The sequence below is a fragment of the Sander vitreus genome, chromosome 13 (assembly GCF_031162955.1).
Source record: "Sander vitreus isolate 19-12246 chromosome 13, sanVit1, whole genome shotgun sequence".
NCBI lineage: Eukaryota > Metazoa > Chordata > Actinopteri > Perciformes > Percidae > Sander > Sander vitreus.
The window spans coordinates 14,695,334-14,722,687 of NC_135867.1; the positions used below are offsets into that span (position 1 = coordinate 14,695,334).

The following is a 27,354-nucleotide window of genomic DNA, read 5'->3' on the forward strand; positions in this document are numbered from 1 at the left end:
CCACTGCTCATTTTATAAAGGTCTCCGCAAGAGAACGTGTCTTTGTTTACATTGTATAATGTGCTGTTGGATTGCTTTTTATTTTGCAATTCTGTCTGCCATCGGACATGATTGCAGCGCGCTAGCTGGCAGAGCTAACGTTAGCTCTGCTAACTAGCTAACATCGGCAGTCAAACAAACATCAATGATCCAATGTCTTCTTGATAATCTACACGTTTTTCTTGCAGTAGCCTTTCTACAATAAGCCGTGCTAAAAGTTACTATAATCCGTTCAAGGAGTTGATAAGCAGACAGAGTAGCTAGCTAGTTGATAAGTTGTCTACTTCCACTTTATAAACCGCTAAAGCAGCTACCTTACGTTAACGTTAGCTGCTATGGTTATCTATGTTTAACGTTAGCTACATAACGTTAGCAATATATCTTGCATAGAATCCAGGACCGGCAGAGCAGAGGGAAGTGTCAGGGAGCAGAGACATTTATTTAGACAAGTATTTAGATGAAGTGAGCTTGTTTGACCGTGGAGATGGGATATGCTCGCTTATAGCTTCACCGCAGTCGTGTGTGTCAGTGGCCGCGGGTAAGAGGTCGAGGGGTGTGGCGATGACATCATCGATACGATAAGTATGCGGCTTCGCCGTCCAAACGAAGCCAAAAGGGAGCCGATTTCGAATTTTTTCACCCTGGGACCAGGTTTCAAAAAAGTGCGTTTTCAGGCAGTGCGTTTACTGGATTCGTGTGGACGACGGGCCCAAACGATGCTAAACATGTGCGTTTGCACCAAAAAGCGTCTCTGTGTGGATGGCCCCTTAGTTTGCTGTTTTGGTCTCTTTCTGAAGTCTATTTTAGTAATTGGGCTTTGATTGTACAAAATAGGAATGCTTTTTTGGGAAATACACTAATTTGCTTTCATCGAAGTTGGATGAGAAAATTGGTAACACTCATGTCTGTGGGGTAAATTTGAAGCTACCGTCAGCAGCCAGTTAGCTTAGCTTAGCACAAAGACTGGAAAAGGGAAAACTTACCTGGCAGAAACTCTAATTAATTACTATTTAACACATTATATCTTGCTTGTTTAATCCGTACAAAACCTAATTATAAAAACAACACATTTTTGTTTACAGGGTGTTTACCTTGCTTGTCTAGCTGTTTTCCGCTGCTTCCAGTCTTTCTGCTAAGCTAAGCTAGTCTGCTAGCAGTATAGCTTCGTATTTATTGTACAGACATAAGAGTGGTACCGTATTGGTTCTATCATTCAACTCTTTGAAAATGTTGAACTATTTCTTTAAGGATTAATTTGTCTGACAAGATGAAATGGTTACAGAGATGGCAACTACTAATTGCTATTCCTTTATAGTTTTAGGTTACGTGTTCTTACTCCATCTGTTGCAGTGACGGTCAAGTCAAACTTGTCCAATCCCTCATCCCGGTCCAAAGCTGTGCTGGTGCAAATCTGGCCAGTCTCCTTGTCAATTGTAAAGTGGGTCGGTGCTGCACTCCCAGAGGCAGAACCCAGGATGTAGGATATAGCACCAAAGGAACCACGATCCTCATCTGTGGCTGACACCTAAGGGAAAAGCGACACCAGGTAAGACACGGACAGTCCACCAGGGCTAAACAGCCTGTGACACATAAGGATTTCAAAAAGAATCGCACCAACACATCCAGCAGGTTATCAAAATCTGTGTGAAAGAAAACATACATGTGTCATAATTATTATATACGAGCTAAGGGCCTTTCTGTTATCACAAGAATGTCCCATATAACAGTCACCTCACAGGCCCATACATCTGCACTTGTCAAACTATCACACACCATATCACTACTTGTTATGGTTTCCAGAGTACTATAAAAAACGAGCATCTGTGAGAGCAATTCACTTTTATAGATCACAGATATACTGCATGTAAAAAAAAGAATATGGATAGATCTCCCCCACAGTGTGTGCAAAAGGATAGGTGGTGAGGTTACCATGGATACAGGAGGAGGAAACGGACTGGTAACCTTTAGTAAAGGACAGGAAAGTTTTGACAGAGGTTGTGAGTTTGGTTTGAGGTCAACAGAGGCACTTTGATGAATGAAGAAAAGGTCAAACTGGTTTTCAACTGTCATTTAAATAAGATACAGACTGACTGACTGACTGACACACACCTCAGACATGAATCCCCATTACATTTTTGGCTGGTCCGCAGCGACCAGCCCCATGACCCTCTGTCACTGAGTGATGAAGTTCCACCATTGCTCATAATTGTCATGGGGTGAAACCTTCGTCTGGTCTGTTTAACAAAGTAACTAGGTTTTGACCGAGTCCCCTACAAAGGACTTCAAACTATTGTCACAAAGACACTTAACAGACACAGGTCTTGACCTTACCTTTGACTTTTTTGTCTAATCTACCTAACATCCTTCTTTCTACTGCACACACACACACACACACACACACACACACACACACACACAAATATGCATTGTCTGCTCCGATTAAAACACTAAAAAATCCAAATACGACAAAGATTTCCTTGCAAAACACAATGGGAAAATGTCCTCTGTGCTCCAGGGTCCTGACTGAAGTTTTACACCGGTCCATAATATGTATGTTTGGTGGCGTTTATGGTGCTTGTTAAAAGTAGCATTCTCCCTCAGATCTCGAAGCCTTGAAGGCGAGCCAAGATCCAGGAGACCTCATGACATCACTCCCTCTCTGTCATATACAGTCTTTGTCATGAGGCAACAGTAAGAAAGCTCTAAATTTCCCCAGAAACTTTTAGTTTAATTTCGTTTTTGTGTAAATATTGATTAAAGTTTTCTGACGAAGAAAGTATATTTTACTGAGTCTGAAATACGATGAAACGATATACATGATAATGCAAAATTCAATATACAAAGACCATTACAATTAGAAAGCTAGATAAACAATAAAGATAAAAGACAAGTTGTATATCATACATTGTGAAGAAAAAGTTATAATATATAGTATATCTGACTTTTTAGCTAAATTTGACTTTATTATCTTAATAGAATGTACATGACAACGACTATGGGATGAATTATTATTCTCAAAACCTCATTTTGTTTTCTTTTTCATATAAGTGGCCCCTATATGATGTTGTAATATCCTCCTACAGTTTAAAGTGCATAATAGGTTGGCATTCTATACATCCACCAGTGTTGCCGTAGTGTTTTCCACTGCAATCAACTTCTCAAAAAAGGGTTAAAATTGAATAAGACTGTACATGTCCGAGCTTATTGTTTAATGATTTCATCATTAGTCTGAATCCTACATGGGAACTTGCCCTGGCCCTGAACCCCAAAGAGCCCGGGACCACCATAGCAGACATCCAGCAATGACCTTCCTTCCGTCCCACCAACACATGTCTTCACCATTACACTTACCTACTGGCTATGGACAGACAGACATAAACACTACCACCATGACGCATACTGTTGCTCATATAGGATATTAAAATATGGGAATATTAGAACAGCTCTTTCAGGTTGACGGTTGTGGTTTTGAGGGGTCATACTGTACCCCTTTCTTTGGTCAGTGTTTACAGCTGGGGGATTTTAGATCATTGCTGAGACTTCCTTCAGAGTACAGTGTTGAGACTAACACAACCTTTTGGGATCTATGCACATGTCTGGGTGTTCGTCATATCTTTCTGACTGTGATGGATTAGCCACCTGTGGTGATGAGAACAGGACGAACGTGTTCATGCTCACACACACGCTCATGTTGACCCTATCCTTTTCACTAAATCTAATTAAAGAGGCTTTAACACCCATGACCGCCCACCTGGTCATAGGGTGACTTCATCGTCACCTCTATCTTTACCCCATAAATTCCGTTGTAGATCACAAACAAAGACGAGGGAAAGGGTGCTCTACCCTGGATAAGGCTGCAAAGAAGACATGGCTGTGTTTGTTAGGTTTATCTGAAAATACAGGGGTTGGGCACAGTATTCATAAATACGCTTGGAAGTAGTTTTTGACGGAAGGCTTGGACTGGAAAAGGCTTGCATAGAGTCCGGGAACAAGAAGGAGAGCAGGACATTGATTATCCACACACTCTAACATTTAAATAGCCACAGCACAGCAGTATGGTATGGATTCTTCATGCAGGAAAAAATATGCAAGACAAACACAAGAAAAAGCCTATACAAGCACTCTTCATGGCAAACTAGGGAGCTATAAAATAAAAGAGGTAATGATTTGGGTTGTTCTGCTGCAACATACTACATGCAGTACAGTAGTTCTGTGGTTCCAGATTTAAAATGCTAAAGTAGAACAACAACAACAAATGCAGAGGGACAAAACAGATACAGAAACAAACCTGCAAGGTTGGAATACATGACAGTACTGTCAATGCACAACAGTTTGAAATGTGTACCAGAAGAAAATATTTTTGAACTCTCCAGAAAAGACAGGAGCTTGTAAGAATCAACTCTGTTATCAGTACATTTCCTCCAGTCAATCCATCTGACAGCACAGCACCAATGTTCAGTTTACACTGCACAGGCCAGAAGGATGGATCAAACTGACATGCCGATTCGATACCAGAAACTCCTCTCCCAATATGTTGTAGTATCCTGCATTTACAAAACTCCTAAAAAAAAACATGTCTTTTTAAATCAAGAGATCTTGTGGGCCAGGCGAGGGTGTTTGCCAGGGAGGAATTCCTCCCACGCCAGAGCCTGCTCTCTGATGCATGACCAGCCAGCCAGCATTGGCTCGGCACACCTATTCCCATATCTTTCAACATCTAAATATCACTTGCTCTTAAGTATATATGCTTGCATAGATATTTGTGGGATCTTCCACATTTACACGTTTCTGAAAGTGGATGGCATGGTGGTCTAGTCGTTAGAAGGCCTGGTTTTTAACTGTAAGGTCAAAAGTTTGGTCCCCATGTTTTTGTAATGCTTTGGAGCAAGACCCTAAACCTTTAAAGTGCGTTATCACAGTAAACTGTTTTGGATGATGCAGCATTTACAGATATGCAGTTAACATTCACATTCACATCCTATGTTATTATTTTAAATAGCCATAATGGTGGTTTTGCAAGTTGACTTTCATAGATTATTGGCATGAACTGAAACTAATGGCTGCCTGGAAGGTGGTGAATGTCTGGAGTGTGGTTCACTTTGGAAAATGGCCTGCAGTAATGCTAAGTATACACAATTTGTAGTTAATGGGCTTAAACGTTTAAAACTGCCAATGTGGTTTTTTTTCTGTGGGAACTCCGATATCCCCACCTGGTGTCATATAATGCAGAAGTGTCCTATGAAAGGAGCATGGCTCAAACATGTCTGTTAATGATAACTGACATACAGGCAAAACATTTAAAGTTTATAATCACTTCTAAAATGCATAATTTGATGTACTAGCTGTACAGTTTCCTTTTTGACTTGGAAGGAACTGGTCTTTCAGAGCATTTATCAGTGGAAAAAAATCGTCAAAACACAAACAGACTTAAAAAATGCTACAGTTAAGCATCTGTCAACCATCTGAATTTGTAATACATGAAATATAAATTCAACCAGCATGCTTTCCGTTTAAGATTGTCATGCAGTACTTTGATTTACCTATCACGTAGTTCATTGACCGACTACTATAGGAACAGACTAAGTCTCACAAAGCCCACGTCAGCCTCGTAAGGACTATGTGAAAAACAGTCAGGAAGAGCGTGCCGAGTATCGGATTCAGCCAGGACTCATGCCTGAAGCTTTTTGTCCATAGAGAGACATTCATCCCTGGCTGGGATAGTAGAGGAGCGATCACTCACTGGAGCATTAGCAAAGATCCAGACCTCATCATTCATTTGCCGCACTCGTCTTCACAAGCGCTCTCTCTTTCTGTTTCTTTGTGTCTCTACCTTTCCACTTAGCCTTTCTCTATCGTATGTTCCCACTGTCATTCTCCTTCTGCGGATACATGGATGGGTGGCTCTACACTGAGATGACAGATACAAACCTAACCCTAACTCAGCACTCACACACATCAGAGTTGTTTGTCAGTGGTATTCAATGCTGAAGAGAAGGAGTGATCTCCTGTCTGGGGTGTGGTGCAGATTACCAGGTAGTGTCCAACGATACCAGTGGGCCAACATCTACGCCAAAACCTTCGCTACTGTAGCGCCCACATCTTCAAACCTCTGCGAGTGACAGGTGCTATATGGCTTCAACTGACTTGTTTGTTTTATTTGCTTTTACTTCTAGTGGATTATGTTTTTCCTCTTTCTGTCCTTCATTATACTCATGGCTTGACTTTAATATATGTTGCTGTACAGCATCTCCTCTCTCCTTTCTTCTCTATTCTCAGCTTGTCCAGATGTGGGCGCTGGTCCAGGTATGTCCTGCTGTTCTCTGCAGTTTGTCTCCGTAGACATCAGTTAGTGTCAGAGGGAGTCTGTGCACGGCTGCTCGGACGCAGCTGCAGCTTTGCTGCGGCTCTGGACTTTTATAGCTTCTCATCAAAGAGACGGAGAGAGAGAGATTCTATAGGCTTTCATTGTAAAACCTGTAAAACAGAGAGAGTTTTCCCAATCTAATCTCTTCTTCCTCTGGCTGGTGCCAGCCCCAAATGTTTATAAAGCAATCATCATCTAAGAAGTCAAATAGCCCAATGAGAAGCCTAATATTAATGCAAATGTTGTCCCACTGTATGTAACTTTGGTCTTACTTTAGTAGTATTGGCCATCATTTCTATCAGTTGTGTGGTTATGACATTGTACTCTGGCTTTAAACTGGCATTGATTCTTAGTCTTTTTGACTTGACTCAAATATTTCCTCATTTAAATCATAATTTTGGTCATTTTAGAATTTCTTTTTTGCCATATGCCTTGATTTTCTGTTTCATTCATTTTCTGTTTAGCAAATCTTGGAGTTCCTGGTTGATTGTTTTCCATGACTGCTCACGTTTCTTTCTTCATCTGACTTACTTTTAGGGACGTCACTGCATTCCCAGATGTCACAAATTAACTTGATGAGCACAATCTTATTATTACTGATATATCTAAAACCTATAATTAAAACCAAGCTATAAAAAACAGGAATTGTCCTTTGAAGTAGCAACAATGACCATAAAAGAGCATGATAGACCTGGAGCTGGTGAACTGAATGCATCATTGTTGGATAATTGCACACAAGCTAAAGTTATGTACAACAAACTGAAATAGGAATAACTGTGTTGGAGTGTCGAATAGAGCTAAAACATAAATTTAAAATTGTTGCTGTTTTAACACTGACTCATTCCTTTGCTCTCCAGCTGCATTCCTCGCATTAGGCATTCTGCAGATCTCCAAATCAATTTCTGCCTTTCTGCTGCCAATGAGTTGAGGCACTATGGGTACAATTAAGATATATGGCAGGGAAGTAGAGAAGGGAGGGGAAGGTCGGAGTGAGGGGGAAATAGTTTGGCAAAGGAACAAAAGGCAGGGCTAATGATAACATGAGACCTTGAAATGGGAACGAGGAGGACCGAGGTTTCATCTAGCTTTTCTTTCAATCTCCATTCCTCCCTTGACCTCCCCTTTCTCTTTTAGCGTCTCCCCTCTTTTCTGTCCTCTCTCTCCCTCGCTCGTTCTTTCAGCACCCTATTACGGAAAGTGCTTGTTGTCTTTCATGTGGAGTTCACGGCTGGAAATGATTAGGAACATCAAACCACTGAAGGGAAGAGAAGGGAGGTGAAAGAGACAGAACGAGAGAGTTGACTTCTATATTTGGAAGAAAGAATGCTAATATTATTAATGAACATAATAAGGGATGGTGGCCACTAAAAAAGTCTCTCTGCCTCTTTCTCTTTAAGTCTCCCACAAATGTGCATACTTGTAAACACATACACACACCGCAGGATACATTTGTAGATGTTCCACACTCAAATCAGTAAACTGTACCATACAGTTACAGCTTTAGCCCATGGAGTTTAACGTGCAGACATGTGGTGTGTGTTAGGAAGTTTATCTTTGGGCTGCATCTCATGTTAAAGGACACAGGAGCTGTTGTTAAGGCATATTCACAAGTCCAACCATCTTGCATTTATGTCTGATGTTTGGAGTTTTCCATCCCTATATCTGGTATGTTTATTTTTCAATGATATTAGTCTGTTATGTTTTACCCTCCTCACACTCAGAACAATGTTAGATTTCAATATGTAACTAGAATAGGAAATAATCAGTGCTACCATCCCTTTTAAAGATTATTTTTGGGGGCATTTTTTCCCTTTATTAGACAGTGACAGTGGATAGACAGGAAAGGGGGAGAGAGATGGGGGATGACACGCAGTAAAGGGCAGCAGGTCGGATTCGAACCCGCGCCGCTGCAAAGGACTCAGCCTACATGGGGCAAACGCTCTTACTGGGTGAGCGAGAGGCTGCGCCGTACCATCCCTTTTAAACTAGACATCTCCAGCACTACAATGTCCATCACCATTAGCTCTATAAATCAACAACAAGCTGCCATCTCTTTTGTGAAAATAGGTAGAGGAAGAAAAGAGGGGCCACAGACTGTGAATGGAAGTTAAAAGTGTGGTCTGGAAGAGATAAAAAGCTAGTTACAGGGATGAACAGAGGGAACACAATAAGGGGTGACATCACCTTACTGGAGTGATAAGAGATGAAGGGGATTTAGATGGTAGTGATTCTATCTTGGGCAAAGCCCTGCAATGTGACAACTCTTAAGCCGGGTCTGCAACTGTGTGTGCCTGTCTACTGTATGTGTGTGTCAGTGCCTCCCTCTTTAAAAGATTATTTTCAAAGGGAATCATGTAGGCGCTGAGTGACAGCTGGCCTAATCAGTGCAGAAATCAGCCCTATCTTTTACTTATTGTTAAATATTTATAGGCGTTTAAACCCTGTCCTTCCGTCTGTGTCCAAGGCCTCAGCAAGGCTCACTCTGGCTGGTGCGGCAGCTGCTAGCAACAGAGGTGCATATCTGTGAAATACCATGGATTTTATTGTCACTATCTGCTAACAGGGAAGCTAATGAGGAGCTTTGGGTCAGTTGTCAAAGTTGAAGGGTGAATGTGCACGTTCACCACCCACAGAGACCCACAATACAAATTGTCACTATACATTCACGCTTGTGGTCATTAAATGGTCTTAAAGATGCTGTAGGTAGGATTGTGAAGATCCAGGACTTAGCCAAAAAAATTTAACATCAACAACTTCTCAGTCCCTCCCCCCTTTCAGCTAAAGCCCAAAACGGTCTCCTAAGCCCCTTCCCCCACAAGGGAGAATGAATGTGTGTGCATGAACAGTGATTGGCACGCAGTTAGACACCCCCCCTGGCCCCGATTGGTGCATCTGAACAGGGAGCTATGGATTTTTGCAAATCGCACTACAGGCTGTAGGTGGTACCAGAGGAGCCAGATTTTTTTTTTTTTTAATTACCTGCTTCATGTAGTTCTACTGGAACATAGGGTCAGTTTCAGCAAATAAGACAGAAAGCTAGTTTTATAAGTCTTACCTACTGCAACTTTAGGTCTGCATGCGATAGAGGCAATATGGCCCACGATTATCAAGACTTGTTTTTTTAAGCATAATTAGGGAAATTAACATTGCACCCTTGTAACTGATCCTCATGTCAGTAATCAAATTTGGACATCTGTGAGCTTAATGAGGCTTAACGCTGTTCCATTGTTGATGAGCAGCGCAACTGTTCTGTTTTGTATATTCTAATAATATCAAAACATACTGTGAAAGTGAAGCGAAAGCTGCTAAAACAGAGAGAACAAAATACATGACTGAATAGTTTTCTCTAGGCCATCATCTTTGATTTACACATGAGCTCTGTACTATAAAGTGAGCGATGATTATCACTTATTGCCTTCCAGTTCTAATTTAGCTCCAGAGATGAAGACAAAACAGTAATTAAGGAGTGAGAGAGCACAACGACAGACTGGAGCTGGACCTTAGACAGGGGACTGCTGTCTGAGACTGTCTGAGCTGGTTTTTTTTTAAGATGAACGAGAAGATGAATGATTGAGAGAGAGCGGCCCACGGTTGCCTCAGGGACACCGCTCTGGGTAATTTTGAATCCTCTAACTAGCTTAAACGGCAGTATGTGTTTAGGAGGATGCATCTGTGTTTCTGCTGCAGAATTTCTCCCAGAATGGGAGCAGACATGTGTGTGTATATATATATATAAATGTTGGGCATTTTAGTGGTTTATCCAATAAAAACATGACAAAGAGACAGAGAGTGTGTGGAATCTGTTTTGTTTTTTTCCTCCACTGGGACACCACAGGATTTTATTTCTCTTTGACAAGTGTGTGGGACTCTCAGACCACTGTAAAGAATATATCATTAGGAGCAGGCATTTGGAATTTAAGGGTGAGCATCTTGTTGATGGTTATTGTTTCCAATTTGTATTTTATGTTCACAGAATGTCAAGGGAAGAGGTGGCTAGAAGACAAAACTACATCTATCTACTCTGTCGGACATTGTTTTGTTTGTGGGCTTTGCATATTGGCAAATGTTGTGACACACAATTTGTGTGTGTGTGTGTGTGTGTGTGTGTGTGTGTGTGTGTGTGTGTGTGTGTGTGTGTGTGTGTGTTTTGTGGGCAGACACAGTGAGCAAAACTGATTATGAGTATTGATTAGTCCATCTGTGAGAGCAAAAAGCACAGAAAAGAGGAGATCAATAGGTGTGAACAATCTATCATGAAGACAGCTGCTGAAGGAATGGAAAGAGTCAATATCAACTTCCTCCAGAGAAGTAACGTTTTCTAAATAAGATTCTGTCATTAGCAACAATTCTAAATCTTATCAAAAGTGGAGAAAAATGTTAGCTTAAAGCTTTGAACTGTGATATATATATATATATATATATATATATATATAATCTTATCTTTATGTTTACATTTTGTAGGGGAGTTTTTCCTGATAAAAATGATGTCTTAAAATAAACAGTATTACCACCATCACTATCTTAGTCTGAGATGCTAAGACAAGGTTTTCCAATCCAGGCCCAATGGGAAAACTCCTGCCTTCTCAATATCATGGTCCAAGTTGATATGCAAATATAAATACACAAAATACTTTCTAAACACGCTACACAAAGGTTCAGGCTAATCTCTGTTAATTGCATGGCTTCGCTCCACTAAACCAAAATAGTGTCTCTGTAGCCCTCCACCTATTTAGTCATGCTTCCTGGATGTGATCCCTGAGGCTGTGGGATAGTTTCATCATGGCCTCGTCATACACCATGTCAACAGTGAGCTGTAACACTAAGGACTGGGTGTAAGTTAATTAATGCCAGACTCCAGCCAAATAATGTATCATTATATCATTTATTGACTTTTAGTAATATCATATTGTTTACCGTTGGTGTCCAAATTAATGATTCCAAGAAAATTGTAGGTAAAAAATAATTCAATTAGTTATCGGAAACTTTGGTTTACAGAAAAAAGTGAAACATAAAATTTGATATTTTTTTTTAACATGCTATTTTAAAAATGTAACTGGCTGGTAAAACGTCAAAGCAACATGGGGATTTCTGGATGTATCAATTGACTGTGGCCACTAGACTTTTATTTTTGAGGCGCAGACTTGTTTTAACAGAGAACCTAAACACGGCTCACTGAAAAGCCACAAATGTCTCTCTACCACTCCCGCTCGCCACCAAAAGATCAAAAGATGGCAGATAAAAATGGCTGACCTGACCTCATACAAACCCAGAGGTAAACTCCAAATATAATTTGTCACTGCCACAATGATTCCTCGTATCTTACCCCTACGGCACTGCCTTGGATAGGGCATCGTCATACATTGCCAGATGGAAGCCTTTAATTCAAATACTTATTACATTATTTATCTGTTACTTTCTCTGCCTGGGGGCTAAGAATACAATAAATCAAGCCAAACTTGAGTTAAATGTTTCTACACTGACATGTTTCCAATTCAAACTAAATCAAAGCTTTATAAAGTAAATCTAATTGAAACCAAGTTCCCCTCCATGGATCAGCAAAGCTTTTTTTAGATGCATACAAGCTTCCAGCTAGTTGAAGCCTGATTTTCTCCATATAAACATTTATGTTTCAGTGTCATTTTATTTCTCGATCTGTAAACCAACAAGCAGCTATGTGGGAGGTTCACACTAATAAGACAGAGTGTGTTTATCATTATAAGTAAGCTAGGCTTTTATTGGGGACAGACTAAAATCACCTTTTTTCTGCCCTCCAGAAATACTGATCTGACAATATTAGCTTCAGGGACATGTCTGTGCGCATGTGTGTGGCATGTGTGTGTCTGTGTATGTGTGATCAAATCAATGTGAGTCTTAAGGGTCAAAGGTGAACCAAACTTCCAGCTGGGCCTCTCTTTCCTTGACCCCTAGAGATGAGTTTGTGTGTGTAACAGGTCACCCCTAACGCTGCATGAATGTGTCACTGACAAAATAGGAGAAAGCAACACCTGGTATCTTTGTACAAGCCTTTACTTCAGGGAATCAAACCCCTGCATGATGTGACATCCCAGGGTTCAGCAGGGTTAATCTCACTTTTTGTTTTGTTTTTAAGAATCAACACACAGAACAGATTTTACCAGCTGTGTGCATGTGCGTGTTCTTTCATCTTTGTCTATTTGTGCTTTTTACACCTGAATCCCTCGTCTACATCTGTACTGTCTCCAAGTCGCTCCCTCTTCCCCTTGTTCTGCCTGAGGTCATGCAGTTACCGACCTCCACCTCAGGGAAGTGACAATAGTAAAAGATAGCAGGAGCACCCCCTGAGCTTTGAGCTGACATCTGGCGTTGGGTTACTCTGATAGTTGTTAACTGCAGAGAGGCACAGCAGCTCCAAACCAGAGGGTCCATGCATGTGTTTGTGTGTGTGTTTGTGCACAGTTTAATACCAAGTCAGTACACTTCAAACAGTAAAGTAGAAAATAAAACTGTAATCCTATAGTGTCTGTGTATCAAATCAGTCACATCTCCAGTAAGAATATACACAGTACAGTATATAGCATTATAAAAGGTGAGTGTCTTAAACAAGGGTGAAACTCAGGTCAGGATAAATAGGTAAACCACCAACAGCTGGCTCTCTCGCTAACCTTGTAAAAGCTTAGTCTCTCTCGCTAACCTTGTAAAAGCTTAGTCTCTCTCTCTCTCTCTCTCTCTCTCTCTCTCTCTTGCTAACATGCATGCTCAAATTTCATATTTTGGATATGTTATTTATTTATTGAGGCTCCCCATTAGTCATTACCATAGTAACAGCTATTCTTTTTGAGGTCCACACACAAGACAAAAAGATATGAGCATTCTTTTGATTGAAATAAGCGAATGTGGCTGCCACTGCAGTGTTAGTATTCTAATATATAGTGATCCCCTGACTGTTCTACCTGCCCCACCATGAGGTTGACATGTGGTTGAAGAGAAGTGTCTACATGGTTTTGTCTGTGCTAAGCACATCTGTAATCATTGCTGTAGATGTACAATATGGGCTATTTTGACTGATCAATCATCATCAGAGAAGGATGTTAGGTCTAATAATTATGAAAAGATGAACATATGCAAAACAAAATACTAAAGCTTAAAGTTAGATATTTTGTCCGAAGAACAAAGGCAAGTGACATTTACTTAAATTGGTTAAACAGCATTGCGTAGTGAGCACTAGGTAATCCAATCCATACTCAAATCACGTCAGACCAGACTTGAAATCTATAAGATTATCCCACATTCCAAGACTAATAATGTCCATCTCTATGTGACATTATTAGTCAATCTTTCCTCTGCACACTATAAACATTGACATTTTTTTAATGTGTTCTTGCCCGCTGCTGTTGATGCCTCAGTATTGCACCCTCCCTACAGACATTTGTATTCTGAATGAATGCAGACATCTGTTAAGATCTTCACCCGCTAACTGTGTTATATAACCAAAACTCTGTTCAGACTATAGTACTGTGTATTACTGTATATGCCCTTGACCTTTTGGATTTTCTGCAGTCCTGTGCATGCCAAGGGTCAAACAACAAGCAGCAAAGCTTAACGGCCCCTAATAGTGGACCTCAGACTGACAATGGAGCTAAGTTGATTGTGCAGTTAGGAGTAACAGGCAGCTATGATAACTGGATTAGCCTCTCATTGACCCAGGGCTGAACCACAGACAGAGTCAGAGATGGGTCACCCGCTCTGTGACTGTAGAAAGAAACATATAGAGGTTCTTCTGTCTGCATTACTGCTCATTATCATCAGGGTCGAAGGCAAGATGAAACTAAACACAGTTAGCAAATGTAATGTTGAGAAGGTTAAACTACTTGGCTCCCATGCAAGACCCTGAAGGTCACGAACTCCAGCTGCTACACATTGTGTGTTGGTGATTTAAAGACATGATAGGTACTGTTAACACATACTGTAGTTCTCATTAACCCACACACGCAGACTCTCACACACACACACACACACACACACACACACACACACACACACACACACACACACACAGTATGCACTCATACTGACACGTAAACTGCAGTCAAAGCAATTACATCTTAATGAATTCTATTGATTAACTTTATTCTGCTGAAGGTTCAGGAGCCAAACCCTTGTCTGCTCTACACACACACACACACACACACACACACACAGTATAACTAAATTCTGCTTAATTGGCCCACAGAGACAAAAAAAGCCTCCATGTACATTGGTTGGGGAAGATATTAGACACTGCAATTTCATATTCATACACAGCCTGAGGGGGTGAAAAACTAGCTTATCCTTGTTAAATTAATTTCCTGACTCTGCACATGTGAGGTGAACATGAGGAAGTGGTGGGAAACACAGTCCTGATTCCTAAAGCACCTGTTAAATCAAAGTTCATGTAGGACCAAAGCCTGATACCCAGAATTTTCACTGTGCTTAGAAGAGGCAGCCAAGATATTCTCGGGATAAACTATTCTGTCTGAATCTACTTTAGCTCCTAAATCCCCTTTGTCTTTCTCTGTTGCTTTTCCTTCTGCTCTCATCAGTTTCTTGAGAGAGGATAGAAGTTAATTATTGCTTTGGGTCGGCAACTTTCTCTCTTATTCATTTCTCTGTCCCTCTGATTTCAGCCCAAACAAAAGACAGTCAGTTTGGACAGTGATGGCTCAGCCAAACAGCGGGGAACCTATCAGATTAAAGTGGCACTGGAGGTGATGTAGAGCATCCATTAAAGATACATTCATGTGCACAGAGGTACAACACATGTGCAAAGTCTGCGTCCCCATTATCATCCCATCCTCCACAGCTAGCTCAGCCAACTGGAATTTCCAAGAAAAACAGGTTTGCTAGGCATGATGCAGCCCTGGGGTCAGAGACACAGCCAACACCTGCAGGGAGCGAATCAGGCCGGGATGAAGAAAAGGGAAAAGAGAGAGAACGTGAGAGAGAAAAAAAGAAGACAGAAAAGGGGGTTAGCGTTGCACACCTACAGACGTGTGGAAAGAAGTCTTAAATCAGCTGCACGTCCGCACTTCATCAGTCAGCTCCCTGGGAAATGACTTCTCAACACAAAGACCCACTGCAAGCACTGTACAGCACAGTAGTAGCTCCTAACACAAACACTGCAGACATGAACTGGGCAGTCGAGGCCTGAGCCACAGATTGCTTCATTGTCTCCAATAAAAAACTATAAAAGCACACCACAGGTATTCAAAGGAATGTTGAATGCTTAGACAGTTGCTTTATCTGAGTGTTGGGAAACTGAAATTGCTTAACTGCTTGAACAGAGGCAAAGAAGCAGATATAAACTGGAATGAAGATTAATTTAAAGCTGAATAGTCTTCACATAGATAGACTTTAGCCTCAGAGAAAGAAATAATGAGATTCCACTGACTGATTAATTGAGGGGCCTGTGCTATCTTCATCACTCCATCTTTCCTGCTATCTGTATCTCTGCTGCTTTCGTTCACTGTGCTGAATCATAAGCACAGCGTCTCTGACATTACAGGAAAGAAAGAAAAAAAAAAGCACTGCACCGATTACCTCATGCAGAAAGTTTGAGCTAATTAACTTTTACAGAAGTTAGAACAACACTGCTGAGAGTTGTAGAGAACGGTGAAAGTTTTACAATGTCTCTGGCAGAGTAAAGCAAGCTGCAACACAGATGCTATTTTCAACATTTCCGATGCAGCCCACATCTTGGTGGACATGATCAGCTGCACACTGCTGTGTACATCGCGATGCACCTGTTATTGTCTTACCAGAGAGCAAGAAAGAAGGAGGTGTAATCAGACGTCAGGGCTGAAAGGGATGATATTGGGTTTGATACAGAGAGATGAGGTGAGAGTGCTGGTTACAATATGCGTCGGGAGGAGTGGAAGTTGTTAGGATAAGAAGTGTATGTGAGGAAAGGTAGCAAGGGAGGGAGAGAGGGAGTTGGACTAATGTGGTGTTTTGGAGATGTGTAACAGAGGGTTTAGGAAGACAAAGCAAAGGGGATAGACAGAAAGTCAAAGAGAATAGAGGAGAATTAACACTGTCAAATAAAGATGATGACAGAATAGTATTTCTTGTTTCATTTGACGTGTGCATTATAGAAAATAGGAATTGTATTTCTGTGACTCTTCTTTACATGCCAGTTGTCTATTTTGGCATAATTTTGCACCCATAATGGAGGGGAGGACAGGCGATGAAGGTTGAGAGTTTTAGCTGGGAGTTAGAGGGGAGATTATTTTAAAGTCACGGGGTAAACAGACCTTCAACACAGTAAGCCAAGGGGTTCAAGGTAGGAGGCGCTGACTAAGATGCACTAAGCCACATGGTAATAGGAAATGATGGGGTCCCAGCTATCACATGGCTGGTCACACAAAGGCTGCCTGGGAGAGGGGTGAGAGGGTTGCGGTGGACTGGGGGTGGCGCAGATTATTACCCAGATCAAAGCCACGTTTGAGTGGATTTGGGTTTTAGAAATGGGAGGAGAAAGGGGGCAGAGTGTAAGATGAAGGGAGGGCGGAGATCTAAAGATACAGTAAATACTATTTAAAAGCGGTTGAAGTCATTACGCACCTCAAACACATATTATTAAGTAGAAATAGGCTTAGATAGGCTACTTTTCCTCTGTAACGAAACCCCTAATTCAGCATTCACCATTTCTTTCAACATGCACCTGCTACGACAGATTTGCATCCCGCTGCCCCCCTTTTCCCAAACCCCACTTTAATGCACTGCTGCCAAAAACAGCTTCTGCCCACACTTCCTCTGTTTGCTTACCCTTTAATGTATTTACTTGACCTCCAAGAGGCATCCACATGATGGTGTTTTTCTCACCCCTAAACTCCCCCCTCAGCTCGGATAGCAGCATCGTACCTTAGCCAGCAAGCAAAGATCTCCCTCACCAGGGTCACATTTAGCTCAGCTCAGCACGTAGGAGAATGAGAGAGGGGCAACTGATACAACTGCAAAAACAAAAGTGGGATAAGATACAACGGCAGAAAGAGAAAGATAGGGATAGAGGGAGGTAAATGACGGAGGAATAGAGGTAAACAAAGCTTGAGGGAGGGAGAGGAAAAGGAGGTCCCTGTTGTCTTTAAAATGGTATTGGTTTTCTCTTTCATTACAGACAGTTTGTTGACTCTGCACACTGCGTTCCCCCGATGGATTTACTACACTGCCTTGACACACACACACACACACACACACATTTACATTACATTTACTCTATGCACCTAATACACCAAGGCAAATTCCTTGCACGTGTAACATGCTTAGTAATAAATCTGATTCCGATTTTGATACAAAGAAAAACATCAGTGGACCGGCCGGGTGTTCTACTTGGTAGCAAACCCCCAGCATGTAGAGATTTGCCTCCATGTGCTAAAAAGGTAAACATCCCTCCTGTGTCTCTTATGAGTGAAGCATGAAAGGCGATTGCACTGAAGGAAAAGACAGCAGCTTCTTGGACGATGTAGAAACAAAATGCCCCTGTACATTTCTATCTCAAACACATTGTTCCCCGAGGGGCAAGTAAAAACAGGCCTGTCAAACCCAAGTAAGCCACTATAGACGCACAATGGTGCCTTGTGTGTGGGGGCCAACCAAAACGTTAGCCAGGTTCCCCCTTGTTGGCCCATCTCCGCACTGACAGTGTGCAGTGTATTTTTCCTTTAAAACTGCTTCCTTTTTAAAACCTCCATGTCCCTCTTATCACTTCCTCCTCTCCTCTATGAGTCCCTCTTTCGATCCTTGTCATCTCAATCTCATCTCCATGGCTTCTCTCTGTCTCCACCACTCCTGTCTCCTGACTCCGTTTTTATTGACAATTTGTCCCCACTAGCTTGGACTCTTAAGGCTACGTGTGCAATATTCTTTGCTGAGAGTAAAACAATGAAAGCCTCAGTAGTTGCCTTTTTAACTGCAATGATTTGTTTTCCGGTTTCCTCTTTTATTTAATGTGATTGCAATCCATCTCAATTTTGGGAATAGTAATCCCTCTGTCCAACTCCATCTGTGTACATGCTTCTGCATTGCAGGTATGTACATTTTATGATTTGCATTTTTTGTTTTGTTTTCAGTTTTGGTTACAGTTTACTCTCCGTTACTTCACAGACAGGGTGTGTCGCATTCATTTCTGGATGTTGTTTTTTTGCTACAGTCCACTCTCATTTTGGTTTTGACCGAGGAAGAAAACCCCAAAATATTTCTGGTTGATTTTTATTTTATTTCAGTTACTTTAGGGTGCACTGTGTTTCCTCTGCTGTACATTCATTTCAACATTTAGCAGTGGTGGCACCGCACTGCTGGAAAGTAACCCAACTTCAGTGTCATTGTCCTCCAAGAAAAAACACACGCAAGAGCACAGTTGTTGTTTTGTGAACTTGTGTGTTGTGTGTGTTAATCTTAATCTAAACATGTAAGTGTTTATGAACTGCAACCAGCTCTGACAGTGGAAACGGGATGGTGATGTGGTTTGTAAATGAACCAAAATTGATTCCAATCACTGCTAAAAAGAGAAAACACACACACATGCACCACACACACATACGTACTTTACACAATGGATTTAAGTGATGAACAGATGGAAACGTTCTGTTTTGTTTAGGATTTTCCACAAATTTCAGCTTCATTGTGATGTCTCTTCACATAATTCTGGTTAGACAAACATTCTGCAGTAGCTCCAGCATTACAGTTGCTAAAGTTGTTGTTGCTCAGGGCTAAAGATTCAAAGCATTGAACCATTTGAGCCTTTTATATTAGTCTAATGGTGACATTGTCCTAATACTTCCATCTATATGGCATTAACAAGGTTGTAAAATGTCTTGGATTTACCTTTATGAAAAAAACAAACTAACACTGGTGCAGCTGATGCCATTACTAATATTAAAATGTACGTGTGACATCATTTGGCTCTAATGGACAAAAGAACAGCCAAAAAACCCTTTCAAGCAGGAAAAAACCCTGTTACGCCTTTATTCCTTTCTCACTCCTATCCCTGCCAGGTCTTTTTATCCCGAGTGTTTTTAATCTTTGTTTTTCCTCTTTTGTCTTTTGTTTCCCACTCTCCTCCTCGCTCATTCTCTCCATACTTCAGTCAGTGCCAGCCTCCGCTCCCTTTGTTCTCCACTAGGTGTGGCCGATGACAGAAGGCTAGGGGGCAGTAAACTCAGGCATTGCTCTAACACCGCTTCACTGATTCGCCACTTTGATGCTCTTACTAATCTCCAGCACTCACTGTGGCACATACTGGCACAGAGTTACACAAGCTGTGACTATGCACATGTACACCGGCCTGCACACACAAAACTGCTATGAACAAAAGGATAGAGATACAAACAGATTCCGGCTACAGTGTGTACAGTAAGCTTAAACACGATCACAAAGACATACACAGAGTTCTAAAGTGGACACTTGCAAACTTACACACGTCAGAACAATTTCTGTACAAAACAATAAAGCAAAATCTGATCTTTCCATCAGCATAATGCATATGGGCAACTCATATTTAGGCTTACAACAGCAGATCGCCAGCTGCAATGCGATTTCCATTAAAGCACTGGCTCCATCAGTAGATACTGTGTTTCCCCTCACACAGCAGACTGAGCAGTGTCAGGTTCAGAAAACAAAGACTGAAGTAAGGCTGAGTGGAGCCACACACACACACCCAGATGCAGTTGATTACTTCGCTACTCATCGTCATTGTCTCTGATTGCACACATTTACAGACTGAAAAGGTTGACTTCTCTCCTTTTACAAGCCTGTACTGAACAGCATACAGATGACAAAGAAGGATATGTACTTAAAGAGTTTTATTGCAAGTATAATATCTGCCATTTGAAAATATTTACATCCTTTCTCACAAATTTACAACAATTGCTAGGGCCGCATGATCTCACTTTTTTTAATGGAATATGAGGAAAATGTGTCACAGCTGTAAGGGAAATGCATTTATGAACACACTATGAGTCACTATTTCAGTGCAAAGGACGCAAAAAAGTGTCACCTGATGATATCCTCTATTCAAGTCTTAATGCTCTAATTTACTCTTTGGCAGATAGGTTGTGTAGATATTGAATTCTCTGTCCACAATCATTGCAACAGCAAAATGTAAATCCTGTTTTTGGGTAGATTTTACCTTTAAATTTAAGTTGAGTCAGTATTAAAACAAGAGAGCCTTAAGGCCTTTGTTTACTAATCTGTCCTATTCTATAGTATTATAGAGACAGCTACATTGAATGTACTTTTTGTCATAACTGTATGAGCCATTTCGGTATCAGGCCCTTAACTTGATTCTGATGAGCACATCCACGACCAAGCCAAATGTTCTAAATGCAATGAAGTAATTCTACATTTACATTATGCCAAACTTTATGATTACATATGATGGGAGCCAAAATCATCCAGGAACATTAAACACAATCAGTGCATTGTTGCTACATGGCACTACAAGAGTGTTTTCATTAGAAGAGGCAAGATGAAATGAAGGAAAGGCAACAATAAGCCATTCCTGCTCAACATATACGTCTTTGTCATTACCCCTGGGTTCAGTTTGCTCCACATCCCTGGCATGATAGTGAGTGTTGGATGAAAAGCAGGACTAGATTAACTTGTCAGCAGTGTGTTAGTTGGGCCTATCCTATTCTGACCAGCCTGCATCATGTCCCATAGCACACAGCTAGTCTTTGCAGCCTTCATCAAATGCAGCAGCTGCTGTAAACAAGGCTCTGGGCCAGGTGTATCAGCCTTACTGGCATTACTTAATTCAACAATGAAGAAACCCAGCTATGTAGAGCGCCATGGTTTTGTCATTGTTGAATATTCTTGAATGCTTGCCTTACATGGGCTTTGAAATAAAGCCATAGATGAGAGAGAGACAAGCACACTGTTAAGAGTTGGACCTGAAGAGTCATGCGTTCTTCTGGATGCACTATAGACCACCCGAGCAGTGGCCTTTGATCAGCAAAAACATGAAGATGGCTGATAATCCCTGTGGAAGTCTCATCTCAGCATCTGAACACCACCTTAATGTGGCTTTAAAAAAAAAAAGTAAGTCCATAAGTAGCTGACCTAGATCACTGAATTACAACCCAATTCGACATTGCTACATGCCATTTAAATGTGAGGTACAGGGGAAATTGTTACAGATAATATTTTAATGTTATGGTGAACACCATGACGATGACCAGATATGCTCTGTGGGGGGAATGTTATGTGAACAAGAACATGAGTTCATGTCCTTCAGAACAACTGATTTATGGTGTATAAAATCACTGAATTGGATTTCTAAAATGAAATTAGCTTTGCCTGATCCTTCAACTTTTACCCTTTCCTTGATTACATGGTGGATTAAGGGTGGATTTCCGGTCTCTCTTCCACCGGACACTGTGGTGTGAGACGGTATTAGAACCGAGACAGGAAATGATGTGATAGACCAGGAAGTTACCACTATTGTTAGGCCTGAAACGGAAGTTCTGCTTGGAACGATATGCTCAGGAACTGGACTTCTATGGAGAAATCACACAAGAAAGCACAGGGAGACACCAAACACACACTTCTTCACACACACACTTTCTTAACATATCGCAAAGCTATAAGTGATTATCCTCCAAGAAGCTTCCTCCAAGGACTTCAATTTACATATCTACAAAGTTGCTTTTAGATGTATTTGATTGATGAAGAAAGGAAAACAATCTGCTGCCACAACAGCTATGAAAGAGCCATTAATTGACAACCCTCGAGCTTTGTAATATTACAATGTGGAAACACTGAGGTTATAACTTAACATACTGATAAACAAGACCGACCAGTTTTATCACCACAGTGACAGAGTTTAAAGCACTATAAAGTACAAAAAGATGATAATATATATATTTAAAAAAAAATCCCTTCATTTCTGGCTAAGGAATAACACATTGATCTACTACAGAGCTATTAGAAATTAAATGTTGACTTTTTCAAATGATCTGTGTCAGGTAATAAACACTGAACAGTGATAGTGAAGCAAACTGTTGCTGTAGATGTTTGGTAGACTTTGGCTTTGCTAATAAGTAAGGGAGCCTGGTAATGAGCAGGTAATAAGCAGGTCTATTGACTATTGTCTATTGCTTTCTCCTTTTCTCACACCATTCTTATAGTATAAGTACACACGCAGACAAACAATTCCGTCTTTGTTCACTTTTTTTTAGGGATGTACCGAATCCAGATTTTTGGGGTTTGGCCGAATACTGAATCCACTGGTTAAGATTCTGCCGAATCCGAAACCGAATACTACTCCCATCCTCAGTCCATTAACACAGTAAACACATTAATGAAGTAAGGGACCGTTCGGTATTTATGGAATGGACCACCGGAGGAAACTAGGGGAGGGTCATGTCTTTTTATTCTTTGCTGAGGGGAGGGTCATCCATCATTTTTCAGTCCAGAGGGGGGGGGGGGTCACCCAACTTTTGTATTCATGAAACAGCAACATTTCAAAGTGGCTTGTTTGGTGCATATTTTTCCACGTAGCTCTTAGTCTCGGCCCTCCTTCACTACCAGATGGGTCTGACCCATGAGTTTGCTGGGGGGCAGAGGGAGCTGCCCCCTGGTGGCTGAAACAGATAATTGCATTGTTTAAAAAATGAGTGGAATAATTACGTCTGACATGATCAGATATTTTATAAATATCTTAAATAACACAAAACAACTAAATGGTGGTAGGTAATACATCTGATTTCATATACTGCTTTAGTAAAACAAAGTATATCCTGGCTGACGATGGCAGCAGCAAGACGTAAAAAACGAAAATGACTGTTGCTAGTCTGGACATCTTACCGTGCCAAGGTTGCAATAAAGGTTTCCTAAATGCCACATTTGATGTCAGCTTACTAATTTATTGTGGGTTTTGTATAGATTTGGACTTCTATACGTTTATTCCAATTTGTTTAAACGGCGAAGTGGATGAAGCCTAGTGACGAGTCCATAGCAACCAGTTTGTATGTTGAATGTTACCCAGAGTGCCTTGTTGAATGGTCTCAATATTGTATTGTTTTATTTCATGTGAATACTAGTTTACTAGAGGAGTAACTTAGTATTTGAAGTAATGCAGTAATGCAGGAAGTGTGCATTTAGTTTCCATGCTTATTGTGTTTCCACAACAATGTTAGTGAGTAAATCTACTGAAATGGCCACCACACCATAACAGAGGAGTGGGATGCGTCAGATGAGAATGCAGAGGTTTAGTCATGTATGACATGGCTATTAAAAAACAATGGAAATCTGTATATTTGCCAAGTGCAAACCAGTACAGAAGGTATTGATAAATTGTTGGGGGAGGGTCATGCCTTTTTTCCAAATTGTTTTGGAGGGTCATAGAATTTTTTTTACTGGCGAGGGGAGGGTCATGTCTTTTTTGGCTGAAGGTCCCAAAACTCCTCTGGTGGCCCCTTAAATAAATAAAGAACAGTCCCTAAACAACGTCCACAGCCTCTAAAATAGTTAAATGTAACAACTTAATGTTGATTTCACACGCTCTTTTCACATCGTAGAAAAGCACATCGCTATCGCCAGATGAGTGACAATTTAGTTTGGCAAATTTTCACTAACCAGTGTATGATAAAGGCATGTTGGGTGGGTGAAATTAGAAAGCTGACGTTAGCTAACGAGCAGTAGCCGGCCGTTCGGTCGCTCCGCTCCCACTGTAGGAAGGCTCATTTGCCGAGAGAACAGCTGACAGCCCGGGAGAGGCACTGTCTGGTTAACACAAGTTTTTAGCTGTGACTGTCCTTCCTTTGCCGTACCTGGGGTTGCTGCGTTTTGGCTGCTGTCTGTGGATTCTTTCAGGCGCGGCTCTTATTCTTTCAGATGTTTCATGCGCAGGTGTTTTGGCAGCGGCGATATTGTGTGTTGTTTGAGGTCCTTGCCGCTGTAGGACAGGTCGGCATTGCGAGTTGGGCGTGTGGGTCGCCTTCTTTTGGCTGGGGGTGCTGCCGGGCGGCGCTTTTTCTGCTCGCGAGTTCCATTTTCACTTTCTGCATTGAACGGTCCACCTACGTAAATACCTTCCCGTAATCAACGTCGGCGTCATTACGTCGGCACGCGTAGTGCAAGCGTAGGGTTTGGTTCGGTGGAAAAAAATTCTAAGGTTCGGCAGAAACAGAACCCCGTCAAAAAGCCCAATATTCAGCCGAATCCGAACCTGAATCCTGGATTCGGTGCATCCCTAATTTTTTTAAACCTCCAGATTCAGGCTGAGAAACCGGCAGTTATTCTGGTCTGACTCAACAATGGCTACAGTTTGCTGACACGCATTTCACACCTCTCCTCCACAGATTCAATTAGACCTTTTTACAGTATTGCCTCAGGAGTAACACCCCCCCCTGCTTCACAACGTCACCCCTCCTCCTCTTATCCCTCCTGTTACAGACATAAAACGGTCGGTGACAGAAATGTTTTTCTCTTACATTCAAGCCTCCATGTTGCACAGCATTGATTTACACATATAAGCTATGCTTAAAATCTCAAATTCTCTCACACAGAAGCAGGGACGGACATGTAAATTTTTTTTATAACTAACATACACAGCATGGAGCCTTCAAATGGCTTCAAGCAAGACAATGTTTAGCTGCATTGAGCATGTTCTTTTTGTGTGTGTCTTTCTCTTTGGCTCTCATCTGCCATTTCTATTCACCGGGCAAACCTCATTATAAACAAGGATAAAAAGGATGCTTGTCAATCAGAACATGATTAAATGGGATTTTACCGTGCTACTCGCAGCGACAGACAAACTGTGTATGCACACGTGTGTGCAAATGTATGTGGGTAAGTGATCGCCCGACAGTGACAGCCAGACTGTACAAGGCGTCAGGGATTAGGTAGGAAAACCAATCTCGACCAGCCATGACCAAAGCTCTGTGAAATAATAAAGAAGAAATGTTTTGCAGACAGAGGCCAAGACGAAATAGGTTTCATTGGTTTCATTATGAGAGCTGACTCACTGGAGAACACATCTGGATTACTCGTACAGACTTAATCAAACAGCTGGCTGTGCGTACGACGGGTTCAGAAGGAGACTACAAGGTTAATGTGTAAAGGAATGAACAAAACAGTAACGTAACAGAACTTTGATCAGAGGAATTAGAATTTTGGAAACAATCCTGCCCAGGTAAAGACTAAGCTCTGTTTTCCTGGCATCAAACTCTCAGGGCACAACAAGGAAGCTTAACTTTCTTGACAGAAAACCCTTTCTTCAAACACCAAAGTCTAGCTCCTTTTATCAGCTCAGGCAACACAGTGCCACGAGGAGCTGAACGGGTTGATTTGTCATCAGAGTTTGGGAGTGAGAGACGTCTTTGAAGCACAAGCAATTCCAGGTAATGATTTCCAGAGTGGTTAAGTTCAGAGAGATGGGGAATAATCCTGGTACTAGGCTTGCCAAGGTTAGAGCTACACAGTGCAACACAGATGCACTCTAAATAACACAGACAGATGCTACAGCACCAGGAGACATAAACATCCAAGGTTGGTGCTTTGATGCCTTGTGTCTGGTTATGGGAGGGTGGTCTTCTAACTGGCCCTTCATACCGGCACATGATCAATAGGCCTGTAAATGTAATGTAGTGCTGGCACTACAAGGGGGCATAAAATATTGAAGCGACAGACTGAAACACAACCTCGTGTGATGAGGGAGGGATTGTATGTGTGTGTGGAGGGGTGGGGGCAATGCTAGAGAGCCAGTCAGCATTATAAACTACCCTAATCAACGCTATTAGTCACTCTACACCACTGTTTGTATGAGGAGAGAAAGAGAGACAGGGAAGCGTGACTGTAAACGTCAGAGCAATTTATTCTAAAACTCTTTCTCAATTAGTTTACATGGATATTTAAGTTGGCAAGCGATTGGTATTTTGATAAGATAAACCATATTTAATTTTCACCATCTCATCAATAATATTTGCCTTTGTTATAGACAATAACAGGTTACAACCAAAACATGTCATCTGTCCTCACATGACTATATACAGAAATACACTAAAATATTAGAGATTTTGTATTATTTGTTTACATATAAACCATTACATAGCTCAAACTCTGGCTTCCCATTCAACAACCGCTGCCATGAGAAATGACCTTTAACCACTCCTGTTCCACCCTCCTGCACCTTTACAAACATTCCACTCAGCCCAGGCTCCACATTATTTACTTGAATGTATATACACAAGATGAAGTCTAACCCAAACATAGTGGTGCTCATACACCTACTGTATGGACTGCACACGCATGTATACGTCAGGTAACTTCAAATGCAACCAATTGTGCAGAAGCGGAGCTGACCTCAGGTTACTATGGGTGTTAAATAAATGACAACAGGGCATCAACGACTGGCGGTTGGGCCTGAATGTGAGTCCAACTTTATGACATGAGTAACATGATAGGCTATGTTTGTGACAAAGGAAAGTGATCTCCGCTCAGTAGGAAACTGGGCAGAAGGAGATGAGGGGATTATAAATTCACTATTTCAATTCTGAGTTATTAAAACTTAGATCTTATTCTTTGCAGTTTCAGCCATCATTTCTATTGGTTATGATAACATTTCACCAAAGTAATTGCTAAGAAATGTGAACAAGCTGACATCGCTACAACAGAGTCTGAGAGGGCAAGAAACATGACACAACAGATAGGACAGGTTATAAACAATAGCTTAGCCAAACTTATTCTCAAAAGGAAACCAAGGGAGCAATACAACTATGAAAATAAGTTTTATTAAACCAGAATTTTCCTCTAGCCTTCCCTAGTCTGGAGAGTTTTAGGGGAAGTGAGTGAATGAGCAGAGACGTGAGTGCAACCCCTTTTGGTGCTCAATGTCCACATTCCACATTTCCCAATCTATGGATTTTGCCGCAACCCTCTTAACCTGCGTGACCCTGTGACGGCCTCCAGCAGGGACTCAGAAACACAAGCACATGTTC

General features: G+C 41.3%; 1 protein-coding gene and 1 long non-coding RNA gene across 2 annotated transcripts in view; both read right to left on the minus strand.

The window, feature by feature from the left end:
- dchs1b (dachsous cadherin-related 1b) overlaps positions 1-27,354 on the minus strand; it is an 85,259-nt gene that overhangs the window by 22,350 nt on the left and 35,555 nt on the right. Inside the window, exon 5 of the mRNA XM_078265995.1 lies at positions 1,376-1,564. Within this exon, the coding sequence (XP_078122121.1) occupies positions 1,376-1,564 (189 nt within the window). The remainder of the gene's footprint in view (positions 1-1,375; positions 1,565-27,354) is intronic.
- LOC144527706 (uncharacterized) lies at positions 22,213-24,401 on the minus strand. The gene is made up of 2 exons (XR_013502845.1): positions 24,187-24,401; positions 22,213-22,998 (listed from the first exon to the last, which is right to left on the minus strand). It is a non-coding gene; the product is annotated as an uncharacterized LOC144527706 (long non-coding RNA).